We start from the raw sequence: 27,845 nt of genomic DNA, 5'->3' as shown, positions 1-27,845 counted from the left end.
CCTTCTCTTCTCTTCTCTTCTCTTCTCTCCTCTCCACATTCCTCTCTTCCCCTCTCCCTCAGAATTGATGTCCACCGTAAGGAGAACGCCGGCGCGGCGGAGAAGCCCATCAGCATCCACTCCACCCCGGAGGGCTGCTCATCCGCCTGCCGCATGATCCTGGACATCATGCAGAAGGAGGCGCAGGACACCAAGACGTGAGTGTTGGGCAGCCAAAGTCAACACCGCCCGCCCATGTAGATATTAAAGAGGGCTCCAGAACGTACTTAAATAGCGCCGCCATATTGATGAGGGCAACAATCACTGGAGGCCAACGGAGAAACAGGTGTCTCTGATAGATATCAGACAGGTGTTTCTGATTGGATATCAGACAGGTGTTTCTGATTAGACAGACGCGTTTCCCATAGCAATATGGTGGCCGTGTTTGCATATGCCATCTAATAGAACTCAATGGACATACGGTACTTAGCTTTCTAATATCTATGCGCCCACCCACATCCTGGCTCCCTAATAGCTAGCCAAGACTGTCCTGAAGCTGCTCTACACTGAACAAACAGGACAATTGTGGATGGTCCCTGGATTGCTCTGCAGCTAGGCCTCTTTAGGCAACATTAAAGAAACCATCTGGACTCTTCAGGGGTGCTGTAGCGAGCATGGTGTATTTTACAGCTGTGGTTTTCCAGAAACTTGTAAAAATGGTAGAAATCACAATATACGCTATACAGACAAAGGTATTCAGATGCCTGCCATTACACCCACAGGAACTTCCAAAAGTGTGGAAGCTGTAACAGCTACAAAGGAAGGCCTTTATACTTTATGTCTATTTAGTGCATTATGTTTGCATGTCAGTTTGGTCAAAGTGCAGTTCAACACTGTGGTGCATTGAAACGGTCCTCAAGAGATTGAAGTGGGAGTCTTGATTCAATGTGGACAAGATGAGGCTGTTTAATGGCCCGTTGCCCTTCAGTCATAAGTATTGATCATCAGTGTTGTCCAACACAATCTCCTCCAAGGTAACGTCGCTGGATGAAGCTACGCTGAGAGACCCCCTTTAGTTTGTGTCAACTGGATGTTGTTCAGATGATGAGTAATTGTGTTGTCACCACACAAGTAGCATACAGACTATGTGTGTGTGTGTGTGAGAGAGAGTGCCTTGTATGACTCCCAGATTCCTACCAAGAGAAAAATTGCAACCCCACTGGTGTCCTAAAGCTCTGAGGCAGAACATATGAGAGATGGCAGGACTGTGAGTTGCAGTGTTGTTTAACGCGTGTTGTTGGACAAACTGGACAGATAGTATACATTTGTGTGAGGGCGTGGGCTCTATTAGCAGCTTGTTTGCACACTCCATTTATGAGCTTACACATCGTTTGGCAAAGGATCTCTTTATTGGTAACGGGGGATAATGTCTCTGTGTTAATCTCGCGTAATTGACGTCGGAACCGCTTTCCGTGAACAACTGCCTAAACGCCATTACATTTTTATAGATCCGTTTCCTAGTTTATAATGCAGGTCACACTCCTCCATTGCCCCCCCCCCCCCACACACACACACACACATACACACACACATTGAGGCAGTGAAGAAAACGGGGCTATTGTGCCTCAAAAAGGCATGGCTGTCAATGGAGCTGCAAGAATTGGTGGACCACAAATTGGTGTCAAAGAGGTTGTGCATGTGGTGGCGCTTTTTAAAGAGTGAGCTGTTACCATGAAGTCGGATAGGAAATGATGGCTGAAAAAAACGTGTTGAGATATGATGAAGTCAGATAGGAAATGATGGCTGAAAAAACATGTTGAGGTGTCGCATGTTGTACACAGATTGATAACCGCTGAATTGTGAAGCGGCGGATGTCGCAAGTACATAAGAAACTTTAACATAGTGTCAGAAAGAGATCCGGAGTTGAATGGGGTGTGTGCGAATGACTGAACAAATTCTTTTACCTCGGTGAAGGCTTTGCAACAGAAGCCCAAGCCCTTGCCCTTTACGTTTTTTAGATCAGTTGCTAAAGTGAATAGGCCAAGCTACTGTAAGTCACAGTAAACATGTCTTTGTATACCATGTCGTTGCTGTTGAATGGTTACAGACGGCATCGCTTTTCATTACCTCGGGCTTGGGACAAGTGTTTGTTAGTGGAGGTGGTATACAGTAGATGCTACGTCTTAGTTTGACCTTGAATGTGAATGTTACAGTTGAAATGAATAAGTATATCAATCATGTATGCATCTGTCTGTCTACAGTGCCGACGAGGTGCCTTTGAAGATCCTGGCCCATAATAACTTTGTGGGTCGTCTGATCGGTAAGGAGGGTCGCAATCTGAAGAAGGTGGAGCAGGACACGGACACCAAGATCACCATCTCCCCGTAAGTCTGTTAACCGTCTCAGACGCTCACTAACAAACACGCTATGTTGTGTGTTCAGAAGCTCCGCTCTCAAATCAGCGGTATTATTCAAAGCTTTTGTTCTCCACACATTGAAAGCATTCATCAAATGATGGCAAAAGGCCCACATACACCAGACGCTGAACTCATCGAGACTCCACACCCGTCACACAGGCATTGTAGAAAGCTTAGTCTGACTGTTTTGTAGTCGTGCTCCTGTACAACATTAGTGTACTCCTCAGGCAACGGATCTGACCCGGAAATGACTCCGGTGTGGGGGTCAGGGTTCCTTCCAGGGTCAGCCGCCACCTGGCCACGCTTTCAAGTTCTAATGCTCGCTCCGTTTGTGGCTCTCCAGGCTGCAGGACCTGACTCTGTACAACCCCGAGAGGACCATCACAGTGAAGGGCGCCATTGAGGCCTGCTGTTTGGCCGAGCAGGAGATCATGAAGAAAGTGCGCGAAGCCTACGACAATGACATCGCCGCAATGAACGTGAGTGGCGTTGTGTGAAAATAGTGGTGTGTGAAAATAGTGTTGTGTGAAAATGTTGTGTGTGTGTGTGTGTGTGTGTGTGTGAGACACGTGGTGTTTATTTTGATAGATTTCATTTCAGTTCTTTTGTCAGAACTGTATGTGCTTTGGCTGTCTGTGAGACCCAGTGCTGCCTGGAGTCCATGAAACAATAAGGAATAACTCATTAAAGAGAGCCTCTCTTGTCTCTCCCCTTTTGTCCATGTCTCTCTTTGCAGCAACAGACTCATCTGATTCCAGGGCTGAACCTTGGCGCTCTCGGGCTCTTTCCTCCCTCCTCGGCCATGGCCCCTCCTCCTCCTGGAAACCCAGCTGCCGGCGCCCCCTATGGATCGTTCGGGGTAAGAGCTCTCTTTGGATTGGCTGTCAGCCTACACACCCCCAGATTCCCTGCATCTGTCCGCATGCTGTGCGCGACACGCGATTGGCCGTTAAATAAAGCTGGACTTGAGCAGGAGCCATGTGATTTTCCTGAGCGTTCTGACGGTGGGGGACCGCTGTCATTGGCTCACATCACAGCAGGCTGCAAGAGACATCAATTTTATAACATGTTTCATCATGGGTCTAGTTCTTGCTGTGTCAATGCTGCAAATTATTATTATTTATTTATTTGGTAGATACTATTAGTGTAACCAATTAATACAATACAATCCATATACCAATGCTTCATGTGGTGAAATCCTTGAACTGAGCCTAGGGTAGACTCTGTGAAAAATCCCTGTCATCCCTGCAATATTAGTTAATCTACAGCACAATAGCACAAGGGTGGTTGGGCTCAGATTGTGAATCCTTCCCCTGCACAAAATGGTACCAAACAACTAATGGAGGAGGTGGAGTTTGGTTGTAGCATGCCGTCGTCTTACAAAGGCTTGCGTGTGTGCGTGCTGCTTGCGTGTGTGCTTGCGTGCGGGCGTGCTGCTTGCGTGTGTGCTTGCGTGCGGGCGTGCTGCTTGCGTGTGTGCTTGCGTGCGGGCGTGCTGCTTGCGTGTGTGCTTGCGTGCGGGCGTGCTGCTTGCGTGTGTGCTTGCGTGCGGGCGTGCTGCTTGCGTGTGTGCTTGCGTGCGGGCGTGCTGCTTGCGTGTGTGCTTGCGTGCGGGCGTGCTGCTTGCGTGCGGGCGTGCGTGCGGGCGTGCTTGTGCGCATGTGCGTGCCGTGCCATGATGCTCTAAGCACTTCTCTAGTTTCTGCTCAGGGACGGCAATTTTATTCTCTGTTTTAACACATTTTCAGTAATGCGCAGTAAAGGTCCTGGGATTTATCATTTGTAGATTGGTGCGATCTATGCCATTCTATTTATTGCCATTTCTAATTTAAATTATGTTTTAGGCCTACCTTTCTTGCCATAATATAGCCATAGATGCTGATATGGCATGAAACTAAAAGTACTACTGCTCTTCAGCCAAATTACAGCCAGTGAGGCAGTGCCACTGGTCATTAGTATTACCACAGAGGGGCCACAGGAACAAGCGTCAGCTACTGTGTTCAGTCCAGAATGCCTCTCTCAGAATGATCGCTAATTAGCTGGTCTCAGGACAGTGTTGTATTGCTGTCTGGTTCCTGATGATGCTAACATGACTGGAGATGCTCACAAGTCACGCGAATGATGCAGAAAGACATTATAAAACTGCATTATGAACGAGCACTTCTACAAGTGAACAAACATCTGTTATCGTGCAAATTTGTTCTGATACCTTACTGTGTGTTTAGCACCACTGATACATCACTACCTTGCTTTGGGTGCAGTTGTTTTCACCTGCATGTAATTGCCAGTGGGATTTGCCTCTTGTTATGACGTTGCTGTACATCTCCTCATGTGGTGATTAAACACACCTATAACACACCCATGTGGTCTCCACAGGCTCCAGAGCAGGAGACTGTCCACGTGTACATCCCAGCCCAGGCAGTGGGTGCCATAATCGGGAAGAAAGGCCAGCACATCAAGCAGCTCAGTCGCTTCGCTGGAGCCTCCATCAAAGTATGAGAACACATCTGACTATAATGTGTACACACACACACACACACGCACACACAGAGACAAACATGTGCTTCCCTTTTATCTATAGTTATCTATCTAATTATAGACCTGTCAGACTGTCGGCCTTTATGTCGTTCTTTGTTTTCTCTGTACATCAGTTGATGCATGTGTCTTTATAAAGAGTTGTTGATGTGTGTTTTGATTGATCACACGGATTCTGTCTTTCCACGTAGATCGCACCAGCAGAGACACCCGACTCCAAGATGCGTATGGTCATCGTGACTGGACCACCTGAGGCTCAGTTCAAGGTACCGTACATCCTCGATGACCATGGTCACACTTTTCGAGGGGTCCAATAGTTCACAACATCTGGGACACTCGCTTTTTCATCATTCGATCTGACTGTGATAGTTTTGTAATAATCCACTCCCTCCTTTGTCCCCTTGTTAGGCCCAGGGCCGGATCTACGGCAAGCTGAAGGAGGAGAACTTCTTCGGCCCCAAGGAGGAGGTCAAACTCGAGACGCACATCAAGGTCGCGGCCGCTGCCGCAGGCAGGGTCATCGGGAAGGGTGGAAAGACGGTAAGGAGCCGTTTCTGTGATCTAGTAGCACCTCAGAAAGAGGGCTGGGAACATAGTTCAAATTATGGGGGGTACTACTATACCCCCCAAAGCTACAGAAATATCAGTTTTGGGGCCTGAGAAGATAATATAGCATAACGTACACACTAAACCAATCATGTTATAGCAGATGCCTGATTCATGCAGTAAAAGGAATTGATAGTTTTGGGATGATGTCTAATATAGTATAGGAGATATTGCAATATGTGATGGATGCACAGGTGTCAATTAAGGTGTTCTCTTTCCATGCAGGTAAATGAGCTCCAGAACCTGACTGCTGCCGAGGTGGTGGTCCCCCGAGAACAGACCCCCGACGAACAGGACCAGGTCATCGTCAAGATCATTGGCCACTTCTACGCAAGCCAGGTAGGGCCAGATTAGTGTGTGTAGCTCATCTATTTCCTGCCACAGGTTTCAACGCAGTATTCCAGTCTTGTAGTCAGCAGTACCGGTTTGTGTTTGACACCTGACAAGAAAGCAAAAAATTCTGGAAGAAAGCATTTTTTCCCCTCTACAGTCACATGCTTATCTCTTTCTTTCTTTCTTTCTTCCTTTCTCTTTCTCTTTCTCTTTTTTTCCCCCCAGCTGGCACAGAGAAAGATCAGGGACATTTTGACGCAGGTGAAACAGCAGCAGAAGCCCCATCAACAGATGCCCGAGCAGGGCCAAGCACAGCAGGACGCAACCCGGAGGAAGTGAGCGCCCGGCCACTTCTCAACGCCTCGGCCGACTTGTCCCCCGACCCCCCACCTCGGCGGGAAGGGCGGCAGTGCGGAGGGGGCAGAGGTTTGGACTGATGGACAGATACTGACAGATGAACGGACAGACACACGGACGAGACTTAAGACCAGAAGAACGAAGAGCGTGCAAACGGACGGACGGATGGACGGACCCGAGATAGCGACACACAGACCCAGCGGCAGACAGGGAGAGGAGCATCAAACGAATAGAGGGACGAAGCCTGAGAGAGAAGACAAAGTTTAGAAGACAGATACATAAAAGAGAATAGAGAATACAAAGTGAGAGAAAGGAAAAAAAAGAAATAACCAGAGAAAAAAAAACAGAGACCAGATGCCAGACCAGAATTAATGACCGGTGATGGCAGGGCCTTGTGGTAAAAGGGAGTAAGGTCGCCCTCTGGTGGATGCTCTTAGAATTGCAGCTCACCAAGCCAGGGAGCTGATGCATAGTAACGCTGCCCAGTTGTACAGCAGACCGGACGTCAGATTTGCCTTAAGTTGTAATACGAAATACAAGGAGTGGGGCTTAGGATGCTGCACCAGGGTCTGCTGTTAGAGGCAACATCCGCCTGCACTTGGGATCAGCCAAGAGGTCTTTCTACTAACCAACCTCCCCTTTTTTGAGTCCTCGCCATCTCTGGTCATTTTGATATTTTAAGGGTGTTTTTTTAAAAGAAAAATAGAGCTATATGTATAGAAATGTTTATTCAGAGGTATTATAAAAGAAAATGCAGTGCAGCCAAGTCGGGAGAAAAGGGGGCAGTGGCGGAAGTCTTTGCAAATGGCGGGTGTGGTGCCACCAGTCAGGTGACCCTGTACCCGACCAATTAAACGAGTGTCGAGGGGCTGCAGTTGTTGACACTGCTCTTTAAATCCCCCACATAGGAGAGGTTGTGGGGGTTGAAGATTTTGGAAAAAAGCAAAGAGAAGAAAATAAAGAGGTTGTAAATATAATCTTCATAAATGTTTATTAAAATACTGTGAGTGGCCGACCGCAACAGGCCGGGCACCAGGACCCAGTTGAGGTACAGCAGGAGTTCGGGGAGTGCCCCAGAGTTGCTGGACGGTCACCGCGGTGAGAGAACAGTTAGTGCGCGGGTCGAAGCTGACTCTGCAGTTCTATTGTAGAGCACCAGCTCAAAGATGCAGCCTATAATGCCACGTGTGAAAAATTAACAAAAATAAAAAAAAACCTAACGTTTGGCCGAAAAGCAGCCAGCGATGCTCGTTGGCAGATGACCCGCGCCCAAATGGCATATTTTATATATATTATATATATATGATATGTGAGTTAACCCAGCCCCTCAGAGAAAGTACAGATAGGGAGAGGGAGGGCAGAGGAGAGGAATGTCGGGTGTAATTCAGTACAAGGACGTGGTCATCGTATCGCTGCTTGTGATGTAAGTGTGGCCTCTCCTTGGTTCATTTTTTTTGTGAGGAATTGTTTTTTTAATTCAGTCTTTACCCTCAAAGGCCTCCATGTGCAACTTTGTTAAATGTAAGGTATTAAATGTAATCATAATAAGTAAAATTTGAATAGTTCTGAGTCACATGCAGAGGTCTTTGTGGGACAGGAGAGGCCTAATAAGTGGCTCTAGGATGACCATGGTGTGTCCAAACCCGACATGTTCTCCCCGAGCCCTCACTCCAACCTTTAAGGTCAAAGGTCACAAGCAGGCAAGGTCGTTGGCTACGCCACTGCCACTCTTTTCTCCCACTTGGCTCCGAGTCTGCCGGAGAGGGCACCAGAGGTCTGGGCGCGCTCTCCCTTACTAGAACAGATTAGAGAAAAGATGAAATTAAGAAAAAGAAAAACCTACCTCAGGGTATTGTTACCTCAGTATTCCTAATTTTCTTTTCCTTTTTTTTTTTTTTTTTTAGCTTGCTGGTGTTTTATATAAAAGCTGATGGTCCTGAATATTTTATTTTTTTAAGGAAGAAGTAATTTGTTTAGTTTTTTTGTCTTGTTTTGGTATTTTTTCTGTTTTTTTTTCTTCTTTATATGTGTGCATGTGTCTATTTGTGTGAGCTGTGTTTTTTTTTTTTTTTTATATGGATTTCAGATTGAACCAGAGGTGACCCTGAAAGTTTGTAGTGGGTGGTTCTCGAGTGCTTTGTTTTTTTCCATTGTGGTGGCAGTTGTTAGGGTCAACCTCTGGGACTTGCCTGAAGCAAGCTTTGAGCTAATCTTGAAATCACACTTTTGGCCAATGAGAAGTGGCTTCTCCATGAAATGGAGAACACTTGGTCACAACTGACAATGTCACCTCCAGTGTGGGTCTTGCCAGTATTTTGACCCAGTCAAAATATGTGTATTTATGACTTTTTGTGTTCTTTTTAAAACTCTGGTCATTCAAGTGTCTCCTTACCTGCACTACAGGGGAACGGTCGCTTGATGGCAGAATGCTGACACTGTGGAATGCTGAAAAACGTAACAGGTGGCGTTGTATGATGCCTGTTTCCACAGCAACCCTCCATGAGGTGACGTTTTCTGTTGTACACAGAGGGCTGAGGTGGACTGTATAAAGCCTGTGCTGTCCTCTGCACTGTGCAGTGCAACTTAGTGAAGTGGCGAGCGCCTTAAAAAAAACCCAACGTGCACAAGTAATAAACACATAATAATGAACATATTTACACAGAGAGAGACACACGCACACACACATAAACACACACTAAGAATGTGAATAATTATTACCTTACAGCGCTGGTGTAACTGCAGTCCCCCTCATTGCCTTGAGTGTATCTGAGTGTGTGTGTGTGTGTGCGCGTGCAAGAGTGACTGACAATATGTGTCTTTAAGTTGGGTTTAAGAGCATACTTTTTGTTGGGGGGGTAGCGGTGGGGTGAAAACTTCAAAGGAGATTCTATGGCCTCTTTTTTGTTTTTGTTTTTGTTTTGTTTTGTTTTTACTTGTTTTTGTTTTTCCTTTGGACCGGGGATGCTCAAAAAATCTCTGAGAAATGGGAGCAAACAAAAAGAACAAAAAGGTAAATGATCACTAGAGATCTAACCTGTAAATAAGATCTAAGAAAGCAATTGTGAAGATTTTTTGTATTTTTAAATAACTTTAGAGAAAAAATCAGTGGACTAAATGGAGGATGACAAACGTAATGATTCTGAGTGCAAAGCTAAGTAAATGTCTCACATGATAGACCACTGCCACTAGCCTGGCACGCCCTCCCAGTGACGCAACGCCTTGGGCTTTTGCTGCTGGTCTGGTCAACTGTTCATTGAGAAGGATTTCTGAGCTCCCGAAATCTGCGGAACTGCCCCCTTTGGTCGAGAACCAATCAACTTTGAGCAGCTCCAACGGCTCTGGGTAGAGGCGTGTTCAAGGCAGAGGAAAGAGTGTTGTTATTGGTTTAAACTCGGCAAACCGCTTTCTGACATCTACCAGTAGCAAATCGAGGCACTTAAATGAGGCGGGTCAACCAGCGCTTGCAAGAAACCATGTTGGCACAGGCTGTTGGTCAGACTAAAGTCTCGCAGAGCCTTTGAAAGTCGATGGTAATCAGGCTACACTGCCACAACATATTCTTTGAATCATAACCAGTGTACCACACAGTTGACATCATGCTGGACCAGTGGCTTAGTTAAGGAATTTGCTTTTCAATTTAAAGTCTTTTCTTTTTTGACTTCCATTTCGCTTTCTGCTAGCGGCAGCAACATCTGCTGTTTCTATAGTAGCAGGCCTGGTTAGTACCTCTTGACTTGGCTGTCTCCTTGGAGACAACCCCTCCCTGCTCCCGCCTCAGGTGGGAAAATAAGTAGTGAAATACTCAGTCTCTTAAAAGCCCACAGAGCTGTAACCATAGATACCGAGATGCACACTTTTAGGTTTGTTCAGACTGCAGCCTTTATGACTTTTTTTTTTTGGTTTGGTTTTTGTTTAGTCTTTTTACTTCTTTGTTTAACAGCAAGCTTTATTTGGACATGACATCTGGTTAAATACTGTTTCATTTATATAATGGAAGACTTTGACTAAATTTATGAAATATGACCGAAATCTCCAGGAACCTTTGAAACTTGATGCAAAGTTGGAAAAGAAAGAGAGGGTGTTTTTTTGTTTCCTTTTTTGTTTTTTGTTTTTGTTTTTAAGAAGGGAGGCATACAAAAGAGGAAAGGAAGATGGACCAATCTCTGTTTCTATGGAGATGGGTGGAGTAGAAATATTTTGTTTTTATGTGTGGAAAAAGTGTGAGGAGAATAATTATTTGTTAGGAATTATCCACCCACAGCTTATTTTTGTTGCCTAAAACAAACACTTGACTAAACTGTAGCAGGTCGACTAGTAGTCTAACACGGGAGGACTGACACTCCTTCCTCTCTTGCTTGCGCTTTTTTTGTCCTCCATTTTCCTTCCCTTCCCCATTGTATGCCCTCTCTCTCTCCATCCCCATAAATGTTTTTAAGTTCATTTGAATTATTTCCTGTACTCCAGTCGTTCATAAGGACCTTTCTTGACACTTTCTGGAGTACACCCTCTCTTACGCTGGCCTCGTTTGTGTCCGTTTTCTCACTTCTGTTCAGTCACTTCTGTTTTTTTTTTTTAATTATTATTTGTTTCTGTGACTTTAGTTTGGAATATAGATTTGTTTTCCAATCATATTTTAATGCACAGATCTCTTCAGCAGCTAAATCAGTTGAAATACTAACAAGAAACTTATGACGTTAAGTGAAACCTGTGCCAAACGGAGCTCTTTGGGGTAGTCGGAGAGATACCATGACTATTATGCTCTTAATAGTCTAGGGATGCTTGAAGAGCATCCATGCAGACCTGGTTTAATCACAAAGTGGCCCAAGTTTTAGCCACAGTGCTACGATCCGTTAAATCACTCTGTTGCAAAACAAAATCAACAACACACCTTTCATTTGTCCTTTCTTATGCAATTTTGTGATGGAAACCAAATTAACTTTTGGCATACGTCACAACGACTGTTCATAGCCCTCTAAGTCTTCTCATTCATTGGGGGAGGGGTGGAGGGGCGTGAGTAGATTAAGTGCTCCACTTACTACAACATATAGTTTCGCACATAGACAACTGTCAACCTCAACCACGTCAGGTGTATTTGTTTTTTAGAGTGAAACACATCACGATTCTCACCTCCCACTAGACTCTGGCCGAAATTCAAAGAAGACATTGGGTTCTACCAAGACGTAAACAACCTCACATAACTAGGAACGCTACCTCAAGACTTAGCCATAAGATTGTTTATATCAACCAGACAAGAGCGACAGTGCATGTTACATTTTGATTTTTTTTTTTCCTTTAATTTATTTCATTTACTCTCATTTGTTTCTCTTACACTTTTGGGTTGAGTTTACCTCTCCGGCTTAGAGTTGGGAACTTAATGTAACAAAATGAGGGTGGAGATCGAGGGAAGGGCTACAGTGGTGACGGGAGGTGTTTGGTTGGTTAGTTTGTTAATTGGGGGCAGAGATTAGTTGACTGTTGGGAGTGGGCTCTTTGCAACTCAAGACTAGCACAGTAGACAAGGAGGGCGGATTCAGAGGTGACATTGAGGATGGGAACAACATGCGCTCGTAGAAGCCTCTGGTGGTTTCAGGTGGAGGGTCCCAAGATGAACATGGAGAATGATAATTATTCTGGGGTGGTGGGGACGGAGCACTGACCGTAATAGGTGAAATGACTTGCCTTGCCTTGCTTTGCACTGCATTAGGACAGTCTCTGTTTGCCCCCCTCCACCCCTGCACTCGCGTTCTTACTGAAGATTTTAGTACTGTATAGAAGCCTGTAGCGCTCTTGTGCGGAACGAGCTATAGGCGGGCCTCAAGTAAACTTTGTATACCTCAGTTGATGAAACACTCTTGTGCCTGTTCGCGATCCTCAATGAACCTTATATGGCCCCGCCCTTCTAAGACCCCCTGTACCTCCCCAGCCTGGCCCTTGGCCCTTCTTTCTCCACGGACTTCTTTTTACCGATATTTACACTCTGAATATCCCCTAACCTTCTCCCCAAGCCCCCCACCCCACCCCCGTACTCACTTTATGAATCAAGGGGCACGAAAAAAACCTGTAACCATGTAATATTTTTTGTTGATCTACCTCTTAGGAAAAAGAAAAAAATAGGACAATGGTAAAACGACTTAAAAAAAAGGACACAAAAAAAAATTAAAAATTGAAAATGCTCAAACGAAAAATAAAGTAAATGAATTTCATAAGCAAGTGGGTAGCATCTCCATATACTGTAGTGGATAGTCTATTAAAGGAAAAAACTTACTTCTTCCAAAGATGATTTTTTTTTTGTTCTTTCCGCTGTTAGAAGTCATTCTGAAAGGATTATGAAATGGAAAAAAATATGCTATGACAAGGGTTAGGGAGGGATAAAAGGAAAATGTCAATTTCATTATCCAATCACCGTTCTTTATCTTTTCATTTTTTTCATTAGACTTACGTTTAACCTCAAAAAATCTTTGTTTCTTTTTCTTTTTTCCTGATTGCTTTTTAAAGAAAATGACATAGGATTGTATCTCTTGTGTTTGGATGCATTAGATCTCTATCTCTCTCTATTTCTCTGTGAAGTGCAAACATAACACTCTGTGAGATCTCTCAGAGCTGCATGATGTGGAAAAACAAACTCATTCTTACTTTATCTTTAATGATTCATCCGAAATAAAAGGACATTTATTTGCAGGCTGGAGGGTGGAAGGGTGGGAGAACTGGGGGGCAAAAGAGTTGCAGAGGAGGGGGAACTTTTATCATAGCCGTGTTTCTCCTCACTTTACTGCCTCCTTTTCACTCCTACCCCCTCCAGTGCCTGAACTTTCCACGCAGACTTTCTGCTTGCCTGATTTATTTTCTTTAGTTCATCAACACTTGTTTTAAACTCCTTGTAAACAATACAGAGCATAGATATGAATGTGATATTAAAAGATGAGAAAACCGGAATATCTTTTGTGCGTTTTTTTTGTGTGTGTGTGTGCTGTTTTATTCACTCAATCATTGAAAATTGCAATTGACTTATGAAGAGCTCTTTTCTCAAAACACTGTATCCTCAATTTTAATGCATTTTCATAAATCATAAATTAATTTGGTTTTCCAAGTAATTTCAGTGGAACTGTAATTGTTTTTATTGTTATTTGATTTATCCTTACTCAATCAAAACAACTACACTTTACTGATATTACCTGAAATACACAATTAAATAACATGACTTCAAAAATGGGTTTCTATAGCGTTTTCGAGCTCTTCATATAAGATGGGCGATCACCGTTAACTGGTTTTTAATTCTGTCCTCCTTGGTCTTATGCGTAATGTCTTTACAATTGTTTTACATTTGGGAAAATATGAGTTCTTAAATGAGAATGAGTTGGGATACAGATTGCAAACAGATGTTTTACAAATTGTAGAAGTAGGCTAATGCAATTAGAAGGATTTTAAAGGGTCATTAAAAATGTGCTCCCCAATATTTAATCTGAATCTTGTATTTGGAACTGTTTAATTGGAAAATGAGTGACTCAGTAAAAACATTCAAACTGAATTTGTAATGAAGGCATTAGGGTTTATTGTTATTTATTGTTGCCTTTCCCTATGCAAGTTTTTTTGTCTTCAAGGAGTTTTCTCATTTGAAACAGAAATAATGCACAAACTATTTTACATAACAGAAATGTTTTAGCCTACTTTTTTGATCTTATGAAGCTCATAGGCTACATAGCTTACACTTCACATAGGCTGCTAAATACGTTGCTTTTCTGGCGATTCTCACTTGAATTAAATTATACAAAGAAAATAATCCAGCAGGCACTTTGCATTTCTGTATAAAATGGTATTTTTCTAGTTGACCATTACTGAATTACTGAATTGAATTAGCTTAAACGTATTTTTGTTGTGGTAATGTAGAAATGTGTTTCTAGTTTAAAGTCATAAATAAAGTAGCCTAGGTCATCGAAATATCAAGCTACCAGCCTAATGTAAATGGTCAAGTGTCGCCAGAGCTGGTGTCGCCAACCTGCATGACGAGTTCGACCATGTGACCATGCATCGACCATGTGACGAGAGACGCCTTCCTGATTGGCCGAGATCTGACCAGTCGCAGTTGGGCGCGTTTGGTTCAAAAACAGAAATGGCGATGGAGGTTGCTCGAGTGTAAGTGCAAGATCATACTTTAGGCTACTGGTTATTCGTTCAGTGATGTGTTTTTTTCTAAAGTGCTTAATGTCCAATACGATGCTTACATCTAAAGTTGGAGAAATAGTTAAACCAGCACAGCTTACAGTCACTGAATTTAGCATAGGTTAGCTAGCAGTTAGATAGCAGTCATTGTTTTGACAACGTCAAGTAACGTTACACCACCACTTTGCTTGAATTAACTTTTGCGAAACAGGCATATCAATGATTGACAATACGCTCGCTTTGTGTTCACCCAACAGCGTTAAATGAGGCTGTGTCTGAGTCTGATTTAGCTAACCTAACGCAGATATAATGCGTCCTTGTTATCAGGTTGCTGGAGAGGTCCGATCCCTCCAAGCTATTCTGCGAGGTAGCGGACCCACAGGAGAGAGGCGAGACGGAGATGATGGTTTCCTACCTGATGGTAAGACGGACTCCATCTGTCTATTCTGTATGGAAAGACAAACATACTGTAGGCTACATGTATCGGATGTGTGGTAACCCTGCACAATACGAGCTTTGTACCTCCAATAGATCTCTCTCTCTCTCTCTCTCTCTCTCTCCCTCCCTCTCAAATGAAATCAAGTATTGCTTTATTGGCATGAATGTGTCCAGTCATTGTTGATAAAGCTACAAGTATAACATGTTAATAATCAACTTTACATTAGTAAGGAGATAAATATGAAATAATTAGCAAAAAAACAACAACAATCTCTCTCTCTCTCTCCCCTGTTTAGGGCTGTCGTCAGAAACAGAAGCTTATGTGCCAGCAACTCTGTATGCTAGACAACATGATGGAGTTGTTGGCAGAGCTAAAGTCTCCGCTGTGTTTCCTCAATGACCAGTGTCCTAAAGTCTCAGGTAAGAGACTAGCTGACTTCGCCGACCTCAGCTGTTCTGCCATTACACCTGACTATCACTATCAGGTTTGCTTGTGCTTTGACTGTTCAACTAAATATGTAATTTGTTTGGAATTGAATTAACAACTGCATTTCAAACCTTGGGTTACAAGAAGGATGTTTGCTGTACGTCCGAAAAGCTTTAATAAGAGTACAACCATCATTTATTTGATGTAAAGCGCAATATAAATTAAATTTATTATTATTATTATAGTACATTTTTTAACCCAAACTGTAGCCTGGCTAGTGCCTACCACTTCTCAATGAGAGTGAATGAAATTTCGCGCAAGGTAGCATGGGAACACCCAGGCTACCCAAAATGAGAAAACCGAGACATTGTGTAAAATGCAAATTAAAAACAGAATATGATAATAATAATAATATATAAATCATGTAAACGCATATTTAGCTGCAAAAAAGACATGGATAACATCAACTGGTGAAGATTAAAATGTGGACTTTCATAGAAAATATATGTTCATTATGAATTTGATGCCAGCGACATGTTTTAAAAATAATTGAGACTGGGGCATATTTACCACTCTGCTGCCTCATATCTTCATTGATCAACATTCGTATTCTGCAACTGTTTAGGAACTGAGGAAACTTATTCCCAGTTTTTACCCTTGGAAATTGGAAGTAAATGAGAGGTCCCCAGACACATTTTGAGCATCAGTCTGATGTTGGTCAGGGTACCTGTGAACCCTGTAGCCTAATCAATTGAATTCCCTAGTATAGTAGCAACAAAAACTTTGCTATCAGCATGTATTCATGTAGGTCAATTATCTTCTTCAAATGCAGACACCAATTCTAGTTCAACACACCTTGATCAAATTGCTCCTTGCTGTCCTCTGGGGTTACAATGGTCCTATTATGCGGTTAAAACATATTGAGATAAAAATACAAATATTATATTCTGTTGTCTACTCCAGGACTAGGCTAATCTACATTCTAGGCTTGAAGCTTGTTAACTGAACATTCAAAAAGTCAATATTTATTTACATGGACATGTGCTTTAATAATATATTGCCTTACCAGTCTCTACTTGGCTGTTTGGTGTGTATGCTCATAGACTGTCCAGACTGCGTATAAACGTCAAAGTTAGAAAATGAAGTGTCAAACATAGACCAAGCCATAAACAATTCCAGTCTAACAACAAATTGCTTCAGGAACACAGAAAGGAGGGTGTCTAATTTGATTGGATGTTGAGTTCCAATATCAGCAAACTTTTGACAGAATTAGACTGCCTCGAAATATCTATTGGCCTTCCTGGCCCAAGTTCACTTGTTCACTGCCAAACAAGTGTCCAAGGAATACACTTCTACAGCTGTTCTGGAGTAAGAGAACAGCGTTACACCTTTCATCCGAAGAAAAGCTTTCTCAATCAACCCTTACTGAGGTGCATATGCCAGTGTTTTGGATCAAAGAACATAATATGTCTGTTGTAAACCAGTAAAAATCGAAAATTCCATATGCCCGGTCACTGGCATACATGCAAAACATGCATTACAAGCTCAAAGTTGTTAGGCTAGATAGACAGATAAATTAAATTACCTGTTTTTGTGTGCGTGCGTGGATGCGCATGTCTGTGTTTGTGCACATGTTTGACTATTTGTACCTGTCTGTGTACTGTATGTGCAGAGAGCGAGGCTCGTAAGCGGTGGAAGGCCCTGAAGAAGGAGTACCAAGATGGCCTGCTGGAGGTGGAGACTCTGATCAGCCGCTTACAGGAGCGCAGTGACCAGCTGCAGGAGAGGAGGGATCGCCTAGAGACACTGGTGCTTACACTCGAACAAAAGGTATTCATCACGCATATCCTATCACATATGATGTACCAATTATTCTTCCCCAGGATAACAATCCTGCAATATAGTTCATGATATTTATTGGCACAGCTTTGAAGCAATGTAGCCTGCCCCAATGTAGAACAAGAACAAGCAGGATGGATGTTAAAACCATAGGGTAGTGAGAGTTAATTGGTCATGATGGCCAAAGTATGCTTTTTTGGGTCAGAGCCAATAGGAACATTTTCATATTGCCAATTATATTGCACAAGAAAAAATAGGTCTAGATCACTCATCTCAAGCACAAACAGTGGAGGAAAGTGAGACTGATGACAGAAAAGTCTATACACACACACACACACACACACACACACACACGCACAGTCATGCGCATTTGCATTCATGTTGGGACACAAGATACACACACATACACAAGCTCACACACCCTGCGTTTATGTTGAGACTGTATTGTTTCAGCCAAGCAGCATCCATCTGCATCCATGATGGAGTCTCATTGATGCATAATGATAATGATGAATAATAATCAAAGTCATTTATTCTCTTTGCAGAAGGAAGAATGCCAAGCAGTTGAACGCATCAGGAAGAGGAAGAATCAATCAGTCGAGGTAGAAGTTTGAAATAGCCTCCTGACCTTTTCTGCCAGTTTTTATGGTCTGGCTTTGCTTCATAATTGTCCTGTCCTCACACTCTCTGCCTCTCTCCACTCTCCTCTCCTCTCCGCTCCGCTCCTCCTCGACCTCGCTGTTCCCACGACTCAGAAGCAGGTCAGCCTGCAGCTGGACGAGTCTCTTCAGTCGGCCCAGCTGGCTCTGCACTCCTGTGACAGACAGCTGAGCCAGCTTAAGATGGAGAACGACGCCCTGCAGTCACGCCTGGACAAGTGCACAGAGCTCAGAGAGCAGTAAGACACATCACGCCTCACACTTAGATGCCCAGATACGTACATACACTACTCAAAATGTTAGGGATATCTGGCTTTTGGCCGAAATGGACAGAAAGTACTGAAACATTGAAATGTTGGACATGCACATTCAAAAGTTTAGAGAAGGTCACATTAAGTTCACCTGTAAAGGTTATAGTGGAATTCTAGGTTCATCTTGACATTTTACCCAAAAAACAAATATTCCTGTTTTTATTTTAAGCAGTGCATACAAAAATATTGGCTGTGGTGTAATTGTGTTTTTTTGTGTGTGTGTTTGTGTCTGCAGGCTATGGAGCTGCCTGGAGGCGACTCAGGGCCTCACGCAGTACAGGGTGACTGGTGTGGGTCCGTCTGAGATGTGTGTTGAGCTACGTCCTGCCTGTGGGAAGCTGGAGCCCCTGAAGCTCAGCGTCACCCTCAACCACCGACAGCACTTCCACCTGCAGGTGACCCTTCACCTTTGACCTCCTCCACACTGAGGTCAAGGCTGCATCTCTGTTATCCCAAAGTGTTTACAGTACATACAGTGCTGCTTGAAAGTATGTGAACCCCTTGAACAGTTTGGAGTTTTCTGTTTTATCATGATTCTCTTATTTTATCACCACCAGTTTTAGATATGAACTGGTGGTGGTCAAGTGTATATTGTGTGTGAAACCAACATTTCTTGAAATATGGAATGAATGCACAAAAGTCAGTGAACCACCCCCCAGCTGCATTGGTAAAGGCAAGTAGGTGATTGATGTAAACCTTATTTGGGTGCTGAAATCAATTAAGCATACTAATGACAGACTTCCTTTGGAAAAGATTTGAGCAGCCATGATTAAAAGAGAAAGGAAATCCACCAAACAGCTGTAGTGCCAAGGCATACCCACAGGGATCAACAATGCCAAGAGGAAAGGAGATATCTGAGGACATAAGGAAGAGAGTATTGACACTTGACAGCCCATCAGTCTGGGGAAAGCTCTCTAAAAGATTGCAGCTCCATTTATCCACTGTAAGACAAATAATTTGCAGATGGAGGGCATTCAACATCACGGCAACATTCCATAGAAGTGGATGCTCATCAAAAGTATGACCAAGATGTCACCAGAAAGATAAATTGGGTAAAAACCCAAAATGACCAAGGAACGACTTAAGATAAAGAGAACTCATACTCTGGATTGGCCTAGTCAAAGTCCAGACCTCAATTCAATAGAAATGTTTTGGCTAGTTCTGAAACCAACAGTACATGCCAGTTGCCCTCCAACCTCTCAACTTGCTGAGTTCTGCCAGGAGAAGTAGGCAACTGTAGACACTGATTAATGGGCACAGAAGACGTTTGGTTGAAGTAGTGGTGCAAGAGGTGCTACAAGAAATTAACTACATGGTAGGTACACACATACTTTTGCAAATGTCATATTTTTAGTTTTTGTAAGTTAAACCACTTTTGTGGAACTTGTAATGAAAATATTATAGCTTAATTTTGTTTATGTCTATTATTTGAAAGGCCAGCTTTGCAAATTGGGATTTGGATGTGCATTGATAATGAACATTTTATAACTTTCTTTTGTTTACGCTTACTATTTTCAAGGCCAGCTTTGCAAATTGGGGTTTGGATGTGCATTAAACAAGGTTATTTTAATTAAAAACAACAACAACAACTGACTGTCTCTGAGGGTTCACAAACTTTCAAGCAACACTACACATTTGCATTTACTCATTTAGCTGCCACTTTCATCCAAAGTGACAAAACAATGGTGCGTCGAGAGTAAAATGCAGACATAGCTTAAACCTTTTTCCTGTAACTATTTTTGCTCAGCGTATGCCACTTGTTAGGACTTGCTCTGTGTACATCCAGCTGAATGTGGTGTTTTAGCACTTTGCTCTACCATATGAAACTCAAGACCATGCCAAAAGTGATATCACTCAGCAAGTATGATTTCAAAGATACAGCAAGTATGATCAGAAGATTTGATCCCTCTGGTGGTCAGTTGAGAAATTGTTTTCTTTCCCCTTTTTTCCAAGAGAAATGATGTCTAGTAGGCTACTTTAAACCATGTGTTTGGGAAATCCACTGCTGTGCTAGGTTCAGATTGTTCTTCATTATTGTAGTTCTATTGACATGTGCTTTAAGAGGTATAGAAAAAGTTATGGTATGAGCAATTTACATGTTGACATCTGAAATCCACATGAAATGGAACACTGAATTGTGTTTCGACAACCAGCAAGATATCTCTTTTCAAGTGGTTTACGTTCCACATAGAAGCATATAGTCTTGTTGCTGTACGTGAACACTGTATTGTTGATCAGGACTGCTGAAAGTTTACTTTATGAACAATTTCTTAATTATTCTCTATCTATCTGCCTCTCTCTCTCTCTCTCTCTCTCTCTCTCTCTCTCTCTCTCTCTCAGGTGTTTCAGGGTACTGCTGGTCTCCTGGAGGAGACGATGAAGGGTCCTGTTGAGCAGCTGAGTGCTGCCCTTCTGGAAGTCATGCAGCATTATGTCAGCCAGGGGGCGATGTTGACCGAAGTGCAGGCTTTGCACTCCAGGTAATCAAACACTGGGACATGTCTCGCAAAACACTTTAAAGCCCCATTCAGATTGCAAGAGACCATGTAAAGTTAATGTAATTCAGCGACCACAAGCGAAAATAGCCACTAGCAATCATTCTCTTCTTTCTCCTCTTTTGAGGTGAAAATGACATGCCAGATAGTTGTTGTGCGATGGAACTGCCAATGAGATTATCCAGGGTTTTTTTTTTTTTTTTTATTACACTACATATCAAGCTGTCATTTCCCAGCAGGCAGGGTGTACATATTCAGATGAGGAGTTGAGGACTATATCACACGACAGAAAAGATGTCACTTTGTCTGTAGCTACAGACATGCAAGCGCTGACTTTTTTGTCAGCGTTTCTTGCCAGCCAGAATGGCTCTGTTGCCCGCCCGGTATCCATGGTAGTCATGTGACTGCAAAGTATGAATGTACCTGCTTTTCTCTGGACCTTTGACTTGGGAGAAATGTGGCAAGTGGATGTCCAACAGGGGAGCTACACCAGGCGCGTAACTGAAGCATTCCGTTCGCCAAGCGTATGCTGCAGCAGTTAGTGATCACTATAATCAATGGAAGTAGCTACGCCAGACGTGGCAGTGGCGCGCACATTCGAAACAGGAATGAAATTTACCCGTTGTGAATGGAACGCTTCAATTACGTTCCTGGTATAGCTCCCCTGTTAGACTTATCTGGCATCCCTGAGTTAGACACACACACACACACACACAGACACACACACTATATTATACTATACTACTACCAGAGACGGTTTATAAAGTAACTAGACAGTCTTTGCTACTACTTTACCACTACTGTACTATGGCGTCCCCCGTAGACTCTTGTCCAATGGACTCATGGTTGCAGTTCAGCAAAATGCTCTTCACGGCCTTGTAGCTGTTCCTTCACTGTATTTACTCAACACAAAATGTCCCTACACAGTTGTGGATCTGTACATTGTAAACAGACACAGTGGCTGATGTTTCAGGGGGGCATTTCGAGTATGTGTTTAATGACTAACACAGAGAAGTGAACTCGGAGTCCGTAGTAAACCGCCTAAAGCAGGACCCCTATAGCTTTGTTTTGCCAAGAGAATGCTGCTGTTACAAGGTCCTCAGCACAGAAGGGAGGGGTGTTGTTGGATAGTCTTATGAACTGAGATAAGAAACTGGATCGCAAATGCTACCTTTGATAACAGGGTCTTCTTAAATTTCAACTGATAACTTTCAGTTGTGCTATCTGCTATGAGATCATTATGTATCTTGACACGTTTACTGTATCATGATAAAGTATGCTATCTTGGGGTTGGTGGTACACAGGTCTGTGAGCTACATGTACTGCCCTCAAGTAAGAGAGCGCGCAAACGTTGATGGTAATTAGCACATACAGATGCTGCACACAGCAGGCTCTCGCAGGTCATCGATTGATTCCCTGCACTGAGGTTGCTTGTTAATCTGTTGGCAAATCGATTCTGAAAATGTATGATTCATTTTTGTTTAATAATTGATGTTGCTTTTGATTCATGTAGCTTTGATGTGATCAGATCAGGATCACCCCCAGGGGGTGCTTCAGAACGAACAGGATAACCACCACTGTACAGTGGCTTCACCTTAGATGTTACTTGTCGAATCTGGTGATAATTCATCTTTGAGATCCGTATGTAGGCCTAGTGATTGAGATTTGCTCTATGCCCATTCCCAGGTTTGAGATCCGTATGTAGGCCTAGTGATTGAGATTTGCTCTATGCCCATTCCCAGGTTTGCCATTGACTGGCGCCCTGCCCAACAGCTACTGGTTTTCCTGAAGACGGCATCGGTGGTGTGCCACCTGGAGGTGGGCGAGGGTTACCCCTCGGCTGGCCGTGCCACCCTGCTGGCGGTGCGAAAGGACGGCCACGACCTCGATATCACCACTCTCCAGGTGAGCGCCGCAGTGAGTTTGGGTGTGTTGGCGTTTGTGGATGTGCTCGGAGGTGTGTGTGTGTGTGTGTGTGTGTGTGTGTGTGTGTGTGTGTGTGTGTGTGTGTGTGTGTGTGTGTGTGTGTGTGTGTGTGTGTGTGTGTGTGTGTGTGTGTGTGTGTGTGTGTGTGTGTGTGTGTGTGTGTGTGTGTGTGTGTGTGTGTGTGTGTGTGTGTGTGTGTGTGTGTGTGTGTGTGTGTTTTTCTTGGAATTCACCCACACGAGAGCTCAACCAGCGGAGTTGTTAGCAGTGTGTGTCTGTGCTGACTTGCCCAAAGACATCAGTTATGTAATTAACGTGTTGTCTGCCTCACCACTTTGTTTTAGCTTAAGGGAAGAGTCCTTCGTCTGGCTGAAAAGAACTATATTGTGCGAATGTGATTTGTTGAAAGGGAACAGGAACACAAACAGCCTCAGTCCTGCACCCTGTTCTGTACAAGCAGATCTCACAGGAGGAAAAAACTGACCGGTTGTAGTAGGAGAACTCCGATACATGAAAAGAAAAAGCTGGAAATTAAGAAAAAGATGAAATTCTGACAAGAAACATATTAAGCATATATGTGAGAAAACAACAGATTCCTCTGAATTCAGGGCAATAACTTGTTGAAAGGCAACAGGAACAGGAACTGCCTCATTCCAGCCCCCTGTTCTGTATTAACAGATTTCCCAGGCAAAAAAACTTGAATGTTTATAGTAGCAAAACTCCATTCCTGTTAGAATATACTTGTGTGCTTGTGTACACATGTTTGTTTATTTCTGTATAGGGAAGTGTGTGTCTGTGTCTGTGTCTGTGTGTGTGTGTGCGCGTATGCCATGCCTGCATATTCATGTATGTCTGTTTCTTGACCAGCCCCCTTCACAGAATCCTAGCCTGACGGAGTGGCTGGAATATCTCTCATGCTGCCCAGACGTGTGAACTTGGCCTTCAAAACAAAAACCAACGACCAGGAAGTCCCCCTGCACTCTGTGAGTCAATGGAACTAGCCTATAAAGCTAGGCTCAACCCGAATCACAATCAAGACTCACCTACATGAATCACAAGGGTATAATATAACTTGACATATTGATAGGTTCACAAACCCAAGCGTGATCCTGGGTCCACTGCAGCGGGTTCCTATGAACCCCGATTGGCTGAGAAGATCTTGAAGGGTGATGTGCACATGGACAAAATTGCAGCTTAGTATTGATGATTAACTTGAGTGCATTGTTGTAACATCATTCATGGACCATTATAGTTTACCACACTTTTTAGTTGACACAAAGCCAGTTGCCTTTTGAAAGTCTCCACGATTGACACATCCATTGCTTTCCTTCAGTGTACTGCTGACGGCACCTTCTCCGTGTATTTGTGTTTAGTTTGTATGTAATTAACCTGTCCTTTCCTCTTCTCTGAGGCTGTGCCACTGCTCTCTTCTCTCCTGCTGATATTGCACTGTTATGTGGTGCGGTCAATAAAATCTCGGTCTGATACGAATACCTCTGTTGTCTGTTGCATATTAGATAGCATTACATTGGATTCATTCAGCTTTATCAATACCTTGCCAACTGTCAATTACGAAGCCAAATAAATGTCTATAGCCAGACAGTTATAGGGTTTACAGACAATGTGCAGACATTATTTTTCATGAGCTGATGTATTCACGTACAGTTTGAACACATTAGATATAATCAAATGTCTGTCTTTACTTTTAAAGTGAATATACACTACTCACAGAAACGTTAGGGTTAACTGGCTTTCGGATGAAATGTAATGTTTCAGTACAGAAAGTACTGAGACATTGAACTGTTGGTAATACATTAAATACTTTAGAGGCCACATTACGTTTGTAAAGGTTATAGTGAATTTTATGTTCATCCTGAAATTTCACTCGAAAGCCGAATATCCCTGACTTTTTGTGAGTAATGTATTTATCAGGATTGGCAAACTGCACTGAGTAGGCTATCAAATCAACCCTTTGCGTCTAACATCTTATTGACCAATATATTATCACGATACACGAGGTTATGATTGGTTGTGACGTTTATATTAGATTGGGAATATCATATAAGAACACAAGATCACAAAACTTGATTGATGTTATTTAAACAGATCAAATTATTCGCCACAACTGCATACTGAAGTGATATTTTGAATCTTGCCAGTACGAGATGAACTATTTTGAGTTATCCACTGTGAACAGTATCACTGTAAAACACCTACATTCTTAATTAAAAGCCATTGAATTAAAACGAATAGTAATACAGTAATTTCCTCTGTATTAGCGTGTATTATTGTGTTTAAGCCCCAGGACATTGTTTTATACAAGTAAAAAAAAAACATATCAATACCATATTAACTGCCCCCATGTATTAACCTTACAGTTGCAAAAACAATATATGAGCCGTGGCTAATAGCTGGGAAATTACGGTAATAATTATGATAATGCAAGAGCATGTACAAGAGGCTTTTGTGAATAATTTGTTGAGGACAACACCAGTGTCAACGCTTAAAGGTGCACTATGAGATCCTGAATGATGTTACTTCTGTTGACATTCCACGTAAACAAACAAAACACTACTTTCCAATGCATGCTACTAAATCAAGTTTTCTCACTGCCCCCAACCCATACAGTATGTGCATGCTCACTAACCCCCAACCCCTCCCCTAAACATCTTGTTGGTGTTTGCCTGAAATATGGTTTGTTATGTTTTGGTACACAGCCTGTGCCCTAGTGTTTGTTTGACGTTTTACAGCCCCTGTGTTGTCTCCAGAGATCGGATTTTTTCACAATGTATTCAGGGAGCAGGCAGCAAGCTGATCAAAGGGAGATGGCTATGATTTGAGACAAAAATGAAATTGCTCTAAAAACCATGCAAGATCTCATAGTGCACTTTTAAGGAAATGATAAATGGGGCAATGTTAATGGGCAACCACATAACCAATCCCATTTATTCTGATTGGCTGATCATGATGATTCCCAACTGATGATTAAAGTTCTCCAATAAATAAACTGTTGCCCAATATCAATGGGAATGTGCCAGAACCACAATAAGGAGGAACACTTCCCAGCAATGTTGCTCAAGTACTGCAGTGCCCACACACACATCCGCTGTGCCTCTTCTGTGGGCCTGTTCTAAAAACACCTCAAAACACATCTTTTCACTGCGGCCTTTGACCTCTAATCCCCTCATCATCCCTCCCAGCACTCCTGTGCACAAACACACACACACACACACATACACTTACTACCACCCCCTTCTTGTAAAGCTCATCCAGCTACACTGGCTACCTATGGCCGCCCGCATCAGATTCAAGTTTTTAATGTTTGCCTACGGAGAAATCTCCAGCGCTGCTCCCATCTACTTGGATGCCCTCATACATATGCCCTCTTAGCACTACTTACAACTAGTCCTGCTGATCATAGACTTACCACCTGATTATAAAGACACTTGAATGTTAATACACTACACTACCACCTGACCATAAAACTGGTGAAACTGCGCTCACTGATGCACTTATTCTTATTGCACTCTACCTTTAAAAAAAAAAATTGCAAAAGAAATTGAGAATTTCTTTTAAAACGCTGTTTACCATGTAAGTTGCTAAAGCCGTGGGACAAAAATAAACAATACTTAGGCAATCTTTAGATATGTTGACGGTTTTTAAGGGCCTTTTAAAGTTCATTTACGCCTTACAAAAAGGTAGCGGCATTATTTGTTCTGTAGCTGATAGCCCAGATCTAAAGAGCAGCTGCTGGCAGTCCATCACTTGAATGCAGTGATGTGATTTGACCACTAGGAGGCACTAGATCAGCATGTGTAAGTTTCTTGGCACAAACCTGTTGCATTCTTGCGTGCTCTGTAACCTATGACATAACAGGGTTAGGTAACACAAGACGCTCCCTAACACCTATCTTACTCTGTGTCTCTGTTTTCTAACCTAGTGTTTCCTGCTCATTTGACTAAGGTTAGGCTTAAGGAAAGCAGAAAATACTTATAAACAAGCTTCCCTGAATATCAGAGACACGTTTGTGAAAGGTGTTGCAAACTGGGTCAGTTTTATAGGATTTGATGCCTGTAACTCTCTTTCCCATTTTTTTCCTCTCTTCCTTCTTTTCTCTCTTCCCCTTTCCTGTACTCATTCTCCGTATCTCACTCACTTTTCCTCTCTCCATGAGCTGAAAGCTGATTGGCTGGTGTGGCTGCTGGAGCGTCTGTCGAGCGGGCCAATCACAAGAGAGCCGTGAAAAGTGGTTATGCGGGCACTTTGACCTATTTCTGATGGCCATGTGCTCGTCTCACTCCTGACATTGGGCAGGAAGAGAGCAGACTCTGCATTGTCCTGTCGCTTCTTTCTGGGTCGGTAGCTTCTGAGGGAAGAATAGATGCTCTCTGATAAGCTCGCCATGGTTCTGACGCTGTTACTGCGGGGGCTGGATGACTTTTGAATCTCGCAACGTGAGACACAGCACGGAGATTATGCTTGCAGCGCTTCTAAATAGCCTACTGTCTGTCTTTTGTGACTATTTCATTGTCATTTAGAATGTTTATAATTAGGTTTGGCTTGATTTGGTGACATGTTCATTGTTATTTCTAGTAATTTATCACCAGAGTGAATACTCTCCTTAGCATTAGAGCTTTGATTTACACCTCGCAAATACAAGTCATTCTGAATATCATGATTCTGAGTGCATTTTGGAGGATGTTGCATTGTCTTTTCATATTCTCAACTGAGAAATGTTCCCACGCTACTGGGTATTTCCAATTACCTTTTATCTTCTCCTTTCTTACCACAGCCAACAATACTGTAGCACGAAACACGACAGCACACATTTTATAGTCACATTATCATTTTTTATTATTATTATTTTCTTAACAGCTTGTTATATTTATGGTTGTACAAATGGATAAAACGCACACCGAGTAGTAGTGTTTTATGAAAATAAACATTTTGGTGTACAGTTGAACACATGCTTGTCTTTGCGGACATCTCATTTTGTGTATCACACACAAAAGCTTATAGATGATTGCCCTTTTTTCTTCAGATCTGGTCCGGGCATCAGACATGACATTCAGTCGTCCCTTCGCCTGGCTTTACCATGGACGTTTTAGCTTATCTTTCATCGTTTTCCCTCTAACTTAGCACAGTGACTGACTTACTGCGTTACTGCATTTTACCTGGTCCCCTGGCCGTTGTACATGTATGACATAGGATTGTAGCTCTGAACCACTTTTGAGAAGTTATTGGGTTGTGACGCTGGGAAGGTATGGCAGGGAACCCATGTGCTGGAGCAGGTTCATGACTGGGGTATGGGTCACCGTGTTTTGGGAATGATGGGAAGCACCTATTTTTGTTTGTTTGTTTGTTTG

General features: G+C 42.9%; 2 protein-coding genes across 4 annotated transcripts in view; both read left to right on the top strand.

The window, feature by feature from the left end:
* The window catches only part of igf2bp1 (insulin-like growth factor 2 mRNA binding protein 1), a 46,999-nt gene extending 37,944 nt beyond the window's left edge, over positions 1 to 9,055 (top strand). For 2 of the 3 annotated variants that reach the window (XM_062532764.1, XM_062532761.1), the window contains exons 7-15: positions 63 to 197; positions 2,241 to 2,363; positions 2,740 to 2,875; positions 3,133 to 3,255; positions 4,773 to 4,889; positions 5,123 to 5,197; positions 5,340 to 5,471; positions 5,763 to 5,876; positions 6,096 to 9,055. In XM_062532764.1, the coding sequence (XP_062388748.1) occupies positions 63 to 197; positions 2,241 to 2,363; positions 2,740 to 2,875; positions 3,133 to 3,255; positions 4,773 to 4,889; positions 5,123 to 5,197; positions 5,340 to 5,471; positions 5,763 to 5,876; positions 6,096 to 6,209 (1,069 nt within the window). In that variant the 3' untranslated portion in view covers positions 6,210 to 9,055. The remainder of the gene's footprint in view (positions 1 to 62; positions 198 to 2,240; positions 2,364 to 2,739; positions 2,876 to 3,132; positions 3,256 to 4,772; positions 4,890 to 5,122; positions 5,198 to 5,339; positions 5,472 to 5,762; positions 5,877 to 6,095) is intronic. The other variant, XM_062532762.1, reaches the window with a different exon arrangement.
* Positions 9,056 to 14,258: 5,203 nt separating this feature from the next.
* On the top strand, positions 14,259 to 23,970 carry si:dkey-225f5.4 (uncharacterized). The gene is made up of 10 exons (XM_062531220.1): positions 14,259 to 14,357; positions 14,712 to 14,805; positions 15,119 to 15,242; positions 16,922 to 17,079; positions 17,634 to 17,690; positions 17,844 to 17,986; positions 18,294 to 18,453; positions 20,399 to 20,538; positions 22,296 to 22,458; positions 23,347 to 23,970. The coding sequence occupies exons 1-10, from the start codon at positions 14,335 to 14,337 to the stop codon at positions 23,410 to 23,412; spliced, it is 1,128 nt and encodes a 375-aa protein (XP_062387204.1). The 5' UTR covers positions 14,259 to 14,334; the 3' UTR covers positions 23,413 to 23,970.
* Positions 23,971 to 27,845: the final 3,875 nt, after the last annotated feature.

This window comes from Sardina pilchardus, chromosome 3, assembly GCF_963854185.1.
Source record: "Sardina pilchardus chromosome 3, fSarPil1.1, whole genome shotgun sequence".
NCBI classification, from domain to species: Eukaryota; Metazoa; Chordata; class Actinopteri; order Clupeiformes; family Clupeidae; genus Sardina; species Sardina pilchardus.
The sequence above is the reverse complement of the archived record's forward strand: the minus strand, read 5'-3'. Positions and strand labels throughout refer to the sequence as shown.

Coding starts and splice junctions, on each gene's coding strand:
- si:dkey-225f5.4 (XM_062531220.1), top strand. CDS start 14,335: ATGGCGATGGAGGTTGCTCGAGT. Junction 17,080..17,633: donor TGCTTACACTCGAACAAAAG/GTATTCATCACG, acceptor TTCTCTTTGCAG/AAGGAAGAATGCCAAGCAGT. Junction 17,987..18,293: donor TGCACAGAGCTCAGAGAGCA/GTAAGACACATC, acceptor TTGTGTCTGCAG/GCTATGGAGCTGCCTGGAGG.